The sequence below is a fragment of the Papilio xuthus genome, unplaced genomic scaffold (assembly GCF_000836235.2).
Source record: "Papilio xuthus unplaced genomic scaffold, Pxut_1.1 DF825928.1, whole genome shotgun sequence".
NCBI classification, from domain to species: Eukaryota; Metazoa; Arthropoda; class Insecta; order Lepidoptera; family Papilionidae; genus Papilio; species Papilio xuthus.
In genome coordinates, this window is record NW_013532721.1 from 4,156,848 (window position 1) to 4,167,787 (window position 10,940).

At 30.6% G+C, this 10,940-nt stretch overlaps 1 protein-coding gene across 1 annotated transcript in view; it reads left to right on the forward strand.

The window, feature by feature from the left end:
• Positions 1 to 660: 660 nt before the first annotated feature.
• Positions 661 to 10,940, forward strand: part of LOC106125065 (leucine-rich repeat extensin-like protein 3) — a 17,855-nt gene continuing 7,575 nt past the window's right edge. Inside the window, exon 1 of the mRNA XM_013322149.1 lies at positions 661 to 764. Within this exon, the coding sequence (XP_013177603.1) occupies positions 762 to 764 (3 nt within the window). The 5' untranslated portion in view covers positions 661 to 761. The remainder of the gene's footprint in view (positions 765 to 10,940) is intronic.

Sequence of the window (10,940 nt, forward strand, 5' to 3'; positions counted from 1 at the left end):
TGCAAATTTTTAATAAGAAAAATTAATATTAACAAGTTACACGTCAAATTTGTAGAATCCTTGCAATATTTTATTGATATTTAAATTAATTATTAAATAACAGTTGTTCAGAGACGAAACACAGACCAAATTATGGTCTAATTGGCCCAAAACATGCCAAAGACTACGCGAAATCGCTGAAACCTACCGATCACTTGGCTGTCAACGATCCAAGAGAATCTAAAAGACTACGATATTGATGGAAAAATCCTGGAGAATTATCTGGAGAGTTAGACAAGAAAGGTCGACATCAAATAATTGGGAAAAAGCAGAAGACGAAGTTATTAAAAAATACTGTTAACTATTATTTATGTTAAACTTTATATGACTCAGAAATACTCTCAAAGGTTAAGGGCCGAGCTTAAAGCATAAAGAACACTCGGCAAAAACTTATTTAATGGAAAAGAAGCTAGTGATCACCAGAACAAATCAACAAAATCATATTCCATTAGCGATCGATTTAACTAGCGAAAATATATCTGTAAGTTATTCTTAAAGTCCTTTTAATCTAATAGGTTGATAATTCACGTTATGCGTTGCACTTGGAATAACATTAGCACAAAATTTCAGGCGTACGCAAAGGCTCGATAGCGTGCGAAGCTATATATGTTTGTGAGGACGCGCCGGCGCATCAAAACGTGCCTGACTCGCGCCCAGTGGCGTGCCGCGCTGTGCTCTGTACGTCATAATGCAGTGTGTGTGCTAATCTACTGACGGGAACAATGGTGAGCTTTTATTTATTTTTATGATGTTTTTAATACAATTAAAACATAGGAATTATTGGATAGATAAATAAATAAATCATCATGTAAAATAACGTAGGAAAATTCTTTAAAATAAATAGCATTAATAAATTTTAAATTAAAAAAGACATCAACGCGTCTTCAACTTAACAAAGTGTGTTCGTAAATAACTTAGTGGTTGTAAAGTTGTTTAAAATATATATTTCTTGTGATTATAGCTTATTTATATGCAATACTTACAAGAGTTATTATTAAAGTGTTGTTTTGTACGTTAGAATTAACCAAAAGTCGAACCCAACGACATTTGACCCGGAGAGTAGGCAGATTCACGGAAAACAAAGGCTACGTGAAAGTGTAGACGAATTGTTTGCATGCGCAACAGCGAACGTTGATAAAACCAATAATTTGCAATCTCTTGATATATTGCGTTATCTCTTCAAAGTGTGGTGGATATAAAAACTTAAGTTATCATTATATCATATAGTATTAAAATAACTATAAATTGAGATTGAATTAAGTAATATTTGAATATAAGTAATGTAAGGTGAATAATAAGTTAAATTAAAAACTCTTCTTCTTCTCCTTCTTTGTTGTCAGTCCTTCTAAACTTGTCAGTGACAAAAAATTACATAAAGATCGAATAATGGGATATGTAAGGATTTTTATTTGTGAATTCATTTTAGTAACTTAGTTCATTATTTGTCCTTGATTGCTATTTACTTAAGGAGTAAATGTAAATAATGTTTATTTATAATGCATTAAGGCTGAATATATAGTAGGTTGAGAGGTCTTTAACCCACTGAATGTGAGATTGAATAAGTGAATTTTAATGGCATCTAATTAATATTAAAATATAATAGTAAAATAATAAAAATATTAATATATAATATTAGATATATGTAAACAAAAATAGTTTTGCGTTTTTCTTTTTCTTTTAATTTTAAAGGCATAGCGTAAAGAAACTACACCATTACTACAATTAGGAAATGAAAAGAGATATATTTACATAGGCGGAAGACATCATGTTTTCATAATGCGTTGAAAAGTTTTAGATTGCTTCATACTTAAAGGTCCGTAGTTTTGGTTATTATTTAAAAATAAATCCACATAGAATGTTTGCTTCTCTATAAATTGTCTTTAAGGGTCACCCGTAACTTCGTCTGCCTTGAATAAAAAAATCTTAATAGGTGGCCCATTTGGTCTTCCGGATTATCTTCTACATTTGTGCCAAATTTCATAAGGATCCATTGAATCGTTCCTCCATCATCCATCCGAATCTTCGCATTTATTAAATTCAGTCAACTCTTAAGATATTAATGCTTAATATATCATTAAAAAATTTCCCTTTCATTAACCATTTTCGGTAATGTGGTGATGCGTAATTGTGACGCAATTTGAAGGCCGCATACAAAAGGTCGCGGGATGAGTACGAACATAGTATTCCGATTACTTATTAATTTCATAAATCGTTTGGTCAACTGTATTTTTGATTCGTGGAAAATTTGCAAGGATGATTTTAATTTTAACATTCTATCTATATTTAAATTTACAAATGATTGGATCCTAATCTGTATATTACTATTATGATGTTATGGTTACGTATTTAATTATTCGCGAGATAAGTCTTCGAAACGAGTTTTCTATATATAACTAAACAGAAAAAACTGGGAAGACTATTCATTACAATTTGGAGTAAAAGACATCAACGAGATACTGTCAATCTCTACGGATAGCAATTTAATTTTATGTGACTTAATAACAACGCTTTTAAGACTACATAACTTAGAAACACGAAATACTTAACTTAATAGTGAGAATATGTTCATTTTTATTTTAAATTATTTACAATACAACTTTTTGTCTTTGAAATCCATTAATAAAATTATAACTTTTCGATATTTAACATTGACCCAAGTTTGAATTTGGAACTACTTATTCAAGCCCTCGATTGATGACGTCATTTATAAAAGAAACATTATAGTGAACGTTATCTTGCCATCTCGACTTGTCTAAGTGGTCACTTGAAAGGTCGCCATTTAATTGCGAAGACTTAATATTCAAAAACATTTCAAGAGTATATTTGAAGTTGGAAAATTAAATCTCAATATGTAATATTCGTTTTATAACTTTATTATATTACTAGCTGTCGCCTGCGACACCGTGCACGCGGGATTAAAAATAGATGTTAGCCGATTCTCAGACCTACTCAATATGCTCACATAATTTCATGAAAATCGGTCAAGCCGTTTCGGAGGAGTATGGGAACGAAAATTGTGACACGAGAATTTTATATATAAGATTTATGTATTCCGTAGTAATGCTTTTTATGCCTATTCATACAATTTGATTCTGCTAGACTAGAGTAATAAATGACGATTTATAGAACTAAAGGTGGGTTTCTTAGACCGAAATCTTAATTTAAAACATATTATCATTGTTTTGTCAAATATATGTTTCGATATGTTTTATACAAAGTTTTTTGGTCTCAGAAACTCACGGTACACCGTATTCGGTGGGATTATCTTTTTATAAAGTAGAACTAGCTTTTGACCTTTGACGTTATATACCTGACATGTTTTGAAAATCAATCGTTAACATATTAAAATAAAGATATGAATTTACTATGCTTTATATGTGCGCTGTATGGAGATATATTTATAAATAAAAATCTAGAATATGATCTTTGTTTTGTTTGAATTACTTGTTCTAAACCGGTCATTGTTGGCTTTTGACATTCATAAGTCGTGTTCATTTCGTATAAGCCATTGATCTTTATAAATTCGGTATATTCAGGTAGAAATGTCCCATATTAAGAGCTTGGATCTCTGCTTAGTGTATAATTGTGTTTAACTGATACATAAAAAAAATGATTCGTAGCTTACTGTCAACATCGTACAGAATACTAGTTGCCAATAAATGACGCAAGAGGGCGTACCTTGACGTTGACAGATGATTGATATGTAAATAAAATATGTCGGCAATAAACATGGCTGACGATGAGTGTCTAAAAAAATTTACGACTATTTAATTATTTTGTCGTCATGGTCATTTCGAATTCATTTCGGATTAGTCAATCTTAGCTTTTAACCTAGGTAATATTGAGTGAAGGACATAGGGTACGAAAAAATGCGTACTTTTATAAACAGGATGATTAAACTACCACTATTGTAAAATTCAACAAATCTACGAAAACTTCGACTGTACATATAAACTTCACAGCAATAATTTCTATTTTACATTTACTTTGACCTATTGCAGGTAATTTGTAGAAAAATATCGGAAATAGATTGCATTTCTTACATATCGACACGTCCTTAATTTCCTTCCTGAAGTCTCATTCTGCGTACTTTACATTTTATTATGGAAATCTAGGTCAAATAAATAAACTTCCCGTTCATATAACGCTATATAAATGTAACGTTCTTAGAAGCACAATTTAATATAAAAATAATTATTAATAATACTAGCATTCAATTACATTGTAAAATATTCATGAACGACAGCTTATATATGCAAGCATACACAAAAAAGGTTCAATAGACCTACCGCAATAATACCATGTGTTATATAGACTAAAAACTACGAAGTAACAATGTAGAGCTGATAAAGTATTACTAAAACAAAACAGATTTACATCAACGTCTCTACAACGAGGTAAGGAATGTTATTGAATTTAAATGCGTGCAATTTATAAGATTTTTTTTTATTTATTTATATAAACAAGAAACAATATATATATTACAATAAAAGTATCTATATACCCAATGCGGGTTTGTCCAGACACTTTGGTACTACGCTATTAGATAAAACAGTAGGTAAGTTTAACTTTGATTGTTGAACTATTGATTTACCGGTTGTAAGTAAACACTTAAGTGTTTTAAATCTAAGAATTAATTGTTTTCTGGTATTGATTTAAAAATATAGAAGAATTACATCCCAATTATGAATAGAAAAATATTAAGATGTCAATACACAAAAAAAGGTCACGTTAAACATATATTTATTAGTGATATTTTGAAGTGGTCGCTTATAACTTAAACCGCATGTCAACGCGTATACAATGTTAGATTAACTTAACGATAGTTTTGTTAGAGTGTGTTTTGTTTCCAAGTTATACTCAAACATACATTAACGGCAAATCATATTGAATAACTGTTTTGTAACACCGAATATAAAACAACATTTTGTGTCAAGGATTCCATCACATTTATGGTTATAAGTTTAGCTATACAAGTGTGTTCCGTTGCGTTGCTTGAAGATCCTAGAAGCCTTTTCTATTGTACTCCAGGATGCTCACTGAGGGGGTTTTTGTGGGACGGATTATATTTAATCCTGTCTTTCCCCCAAAAAGCAAGGTGAAAATCTATACATGCGTAGGATAATTACTTAATCTTATACCAGGACAAAAATGAACGTATGTTTTTTTTCCAGGAGGTCCATTTCAATATTAAGGTTTTCACTTCTTTTTATTCGTTTCGGCTTAAAATACATTATTAGTAGTAGTTTTTGACGAGGAAAAATAATTTATAAAAATTTTATTATATTCAAAATAAAATTAACATTAACATTAATATTAACATTTCTTGGATAATGTTTTACATAATGACGAGAACATAGTTTTATTATACATAATAATTTGTAAATATATTTTTTATTACAATAACGTCCTCGACCCTCGCGGCCTTGACCTTGTGACCCGAGTTAGAATTTCGAAGTTCCTGGGTTCGATTTTTATTAAAAATAAAAATAATAATTGTTTTATCAGAATTCGGTTGTTTTCGTTCTATAGTTCACACTACATTCAAACATATTTTCTTCGTCTCTTAAACAGTGAGACCTTTGGATGAAGGAGGTAGAAAATATTATACGTTATTGGAGAAAGTGAACGATATAATTTAAAGGGTCCGTATACTAAAATGTGTACGGTAATTGGGATAGAGTCACAAGTAGCAATGTTAATTGAATTATATAATACTTAAATAGTAAGGAGCGAAAATCGTAAAGGTCAATTTTAACCAAAAAAAACGTATAAATTATACAAAGTTTCCATACATCAAGTATTACGACAACTTAGGCCGGCTCTGAGCAAAAACTGCAAACTGGTAAAATCTCGTGACCGAACGCATCTTCGTTTTTAAATCATTTAAGTTGCGAAAAATAAATATTTTCGAATAAGAGTGTGTGTACCACTAGCCAAAATGGCAAACACAAATTATAGATAGGAGGAGAGAATGTACAGAAAGAAAATATCTTAACTTTCCATGCATCCTTGCATTCATCAGGAAAGTCAACTTCCACTTCCCATCCTTTCCTTATAAGAAAAGGAGTGGGAAGGGGAAGAGGATTAAATTAGGCCTCCGGGACTTGCGGGGCTTCCACTTCACGCCTGTCGTCTATGTGGTCGTGGTATTTCAACGGGCGAGCGTGGTATTAAATCGTGCGAAGATCTTAAAGCGGGCTCTACCACTGTTAAAGATGACCCCACCGTAATAAGTTTTATTCAAGCAAAATGGATATATTTTACGTAACAAATGTGAACACATACTAACAGGGGATTTTGTTTAAAAACAATAACAATATGCGCCATTTATCCAGGGTTTCTGAGACAAAATCGCACCGTTTAAAACATATTGTTATCTCTGTTTAGAAGATAATGAGAGGGATCACAATATGTTTTATATAATATACAGTGCTTCTGGTCTCAGTAACAAACGGTTACTTGTAGAAGTTATTGGAAAGATGACGAAATGCTTTGGACACGGCGAAAGCGTCCAGACGGCCTTGTGAATACGTCGCATCTGGAGACGCCTTTATTGTGTAAAATATGTTTAAAGTAGTATAAGTTAAGGAACACAATACCTGTAATAAAAATTTTGGATCTAGGTATTATATAAATATAACTCGATCCTTTAGACTTCGACAACCTTTAAACTATGATTTGATCAGAAGATTACTCCAGCAACTATAATGGATTCAGAATACAAGGATTTTGCGTCTGTTATTATTAAAAATAACAATTTTAGAAACATAAAAAAATAAAATCGTTAAATATAATGTCTTGTTCTTGTAGTATTTCTTTGTTGGATATGTAAATGAATACATATCGAATATTTTTCAATATTCAATATAAAGAAATACGAATTTTTAAAGTTTAAGTTCTTTATAAGACTCTCAACAAATTAGCGAATAAAAAACTATGATTTTTATGACGTCATCGTTAACGGAAGCATATTAGCTTTACTATACAAGCTTTAGTCAATTTTTTGTACAAAAAAGATGTTTTTATATCCGCATTCAGAATTCCGCGTTTAATTATTGTGATTATTAAATTCCCACGCATGCAATATTAACAAAAAATAAACGTTCTCTCAAATATATTATTTTTAAAACTTAATTTTTATTTATATCGGCATTCCTGTAAATACTATCTTAAGAAATTCTTACCCTTAGTAACTAATGTTTGAACGAATTTATTCGTCAAAAATTTTATATTATTTGTAACTTGAAATAGAAGTTTTAAAATTTAAACAGCACTATCATAAAAATAAAACAATAAAGTAACACCATTTTCATTCATTTCATCATCATTCATTAAAAAACTATCTCGACATCTAGTAAATAGACTTTGTCTTGTTGTCAATCAGTAACATGTAATTGTATTTTTTCACTGTCACTTTCCTTACATAGTATTATATACATACTTAATTAAATATATCTTACATACATGGTACATAACCTTTATTTAAACCATGGTTAATACAGTTAACGGAAGTCTTATTTACTGACAAACCGGTTTGCATCAAAGTGCTAATTCTACTTCATTTCAATTTTAAATTTCCAAGCAAAAAACATTACCGAGATGAAAAACATTGGTTCATCAGTAATGTAAACATCTTTAAACAAAGATGTTTTTTTAGCGTTTGCATTGTTATTAAACATGTTGAATAACCTTGATACTATGTCCGTGTATGCATCCTATCTTTCATCTCCTTGGTCATGTTATTATTTTATATCTCACTAGCTATCGCCCGTGAACCTGTCTGCGTTGAATTAATAACAAACTTAATAAGTACAACACTGTGTTCCCGCTGCTCGTTTGCCCCCTTCTGTTATAAAAAAAAGTAGCAAATGTGTTCCTCCAGACTATGTTCTACAACAATGCTAAATTTAAAGATCAAGTTAAACTAAGCTACGATGCTTACTTTTAGGAAGCATAGGAATAGTTCAGAAAACGACTCCTTTAAATAATCACAAAAATAAAGGTTACTTGTTGCTTTGAGTTGCGAGAGACATAACAGAGTAAAGATGAATACAATACGGTCTTATAATATCTTGGATATTACAAATACCAAACTATTTACGTACGCTGAGAATAAATGAATATGATAAAATAAACCCGACTTGTACTACCATACCAACTACGACTTGAATACCAAAACAAATGCAAATAATCTGACGATTGTAATAAACAAGTAAAAATTTTATATTAAAACGCTTTGATGTGCCTAAATTACGCACCTAAAAAATATAGACGAACAAAAATATATTTGACGTATTGTATGCAATATTATACCATCCCTCTCTGTCACTACTAAAAAGATAGAGATAAGAATATGTTTTTAAACAGATGTACCGACAGTGGAAACGCACAATCCATGTATTTAATGCATGGAGACTTCTGACATGGTGACATAACCGTGTCGTGCGGTCAAGTTTGCGCTGCAGACCGGTCAAGTCGCAGCGACTTCGCGAGAATTACATAATCTCTCGCTTTCCTTTACATTTGTTAAGTACTGTGATTGTTAAATTGCTTGAAAATGTCGTCACAATTGCTTTATCAATCTGGTTACTTGACAATACAGTTGTTTAATAAATATTGTCAATGATAAAATATTAAGTATAAAAAAGCCTCAGGACTTATAAAAGCAGTTTATAATTATCATAGATGTTGTTTAAATTTATTTATCTTCTCTCTACTAAACTGTACATTGTGCAAGAACATTTCAGCTCAGGTTTTACTCAGGTTACAGGTTATTTTTTAGATTTCTTAAATTTAACTGTAGTTATTGTAGCGAAACCTTCCCTTAAATATATGTAAACTACCTACACCCATATCTCCCTTGACAAGAAACACTTTGGCATTTTTTTTTGTTTCTATAACATATTTATATTTTAGTAAAACAATCTACCAACTATTATTTATTATTCAAGATCATAGTGTCAAAAGATTTAATTTACATCAACAGGAAATCGAAAGAGAACAATTCAATGTATTCAATTTAAATCTTAATTTATTTTGTAGGCTAACCTATTATTTATATGTTAAAGAACGAATAACCTGTGCTGCTTAACTTGCTTAACTTCAAACATAACTCTACATAAGTAATCTGTAAAACTATATGTATTAAATTTTGGGCAATATATATTTATTTACCAAATAATAAATAAAATATACCAGATATAAATATATGTGAAATAAAAAAATGCATGTCTCTGGTATCAGATTTATTATTGGAGTTTCCAGTGTCGTGTGCATATATTATCAAAGTATTGCTATTTTCCTCATTCTCTTTAAAAACAAAAGAGACAACAATAATGTAAAAATAAATTTCTGTATAAAATATATCTTCATCCCTGTCATTATCTTTGGCAAACAGAGATAACAATATGTTTTTAAATTGGGATTTTGGTCTCGGAAACCCACGGTTAGTAACTGAAGGTGTTAATGTTGACATTCAAACAGAAGAATCGCTGTATGTTTATTTACGTCCGGAATGTCGACTGGTAATCCGCATTGCGTCAAGTTGATTGACATTGAAAACTTAAGATAGCGTAGGCCTGACTTATATGGACAGATGTACCGGGATGTGCTACGAATAGTAAACACTTGATAATAGATTTCAACGCGTCATCGCAAATAATGTCGTAAGATTTATCTCATTAACATCCGGCTGAATGTTATTATAAAATAAACATTTTTATTTTAATTAAATGTCGATGGATTAACAAATAAATTAATAGTTGGAAAGTCCGAAATAGCGAGGAGACTTCTATCCATAGACATCCGCAATTTCAAATGCATTTAATCGACTCTACTTTTGATCAACGAAACAGGGTTGGCACAGTAAAAGAATATTTCTCATTCCTATGCATCTCCTTCTACGTAAAACTTACTTCTCTTTTCCAAATTTTCGAAAATAGGACCACTGGGAAGCTCACTCATCGAAACGCGAAACTACTTTTACTTCACGCATATCTCTGAAGTCATGGTATTGCAGCGAGCAAGATGACCCCATTCGGTTATGTTCCATGTCCCAACAATATTTGGTTAGTAATGATTAAGACGGTTCGGAAAATTATAACGTTTGAGTAGACATACTTGTTACGATTTTACAAGTAAACAAATATTATTAAAGTGTAGTTTTTTATTCTTATTTTGAATTAAATTCCATAATTAAATGCCAGATCTTTTGACTTATTGCTTGATATTCACTGTTTGAAACTCGTCAGTGTAGTTTAATTTGCCTGCGTTTAATTTTTTTTGTGTGCATTCGAAAAATAAATCGTATTTTTTATTTATTTAATAAGCATTTATTAAAGTTAATTGAATACCATTTGCGTGTATAATTTTTAAAGCATATCTCAATGTAAGTGACCTTTGGCATAAAAATGTCAGATCTTATTATGTAAAAAAGTACCTATTACAAATTTATTGCACTGACTGACCTCACTGGTCAACTACAGTTGGCAAATTTTACAATCGAGTAACTTGCGATTATAATCTACGCAGTCGCATATTAGTAAGATAGATGATGACTAAGATTAGGGTGAATAGTTGACAACATTATGAAAACATTGAAAATATAAATTTAGATTTTTCTAACAACATTTTTAGGATAAGCTTGAGAATCTCCACTAAACAGATTTGTTTTTATATGAATGAGTACGTAACATATTTATTTAACTAAAATGACATTGATTCTTTAAATATGACATTTTTATAGTTTATAAGACTCTCCAAACCTTCAACTCAATACAGCCGTGATCGTCCATACTATCTTTATTGTGCTATTCGTTCAAGAGATGGTGAATTTTGTTAAATTTTACGCAGAATTCGTATGACTTTAGTCGCGTTAATAAGATTGTGAAATATCCGGA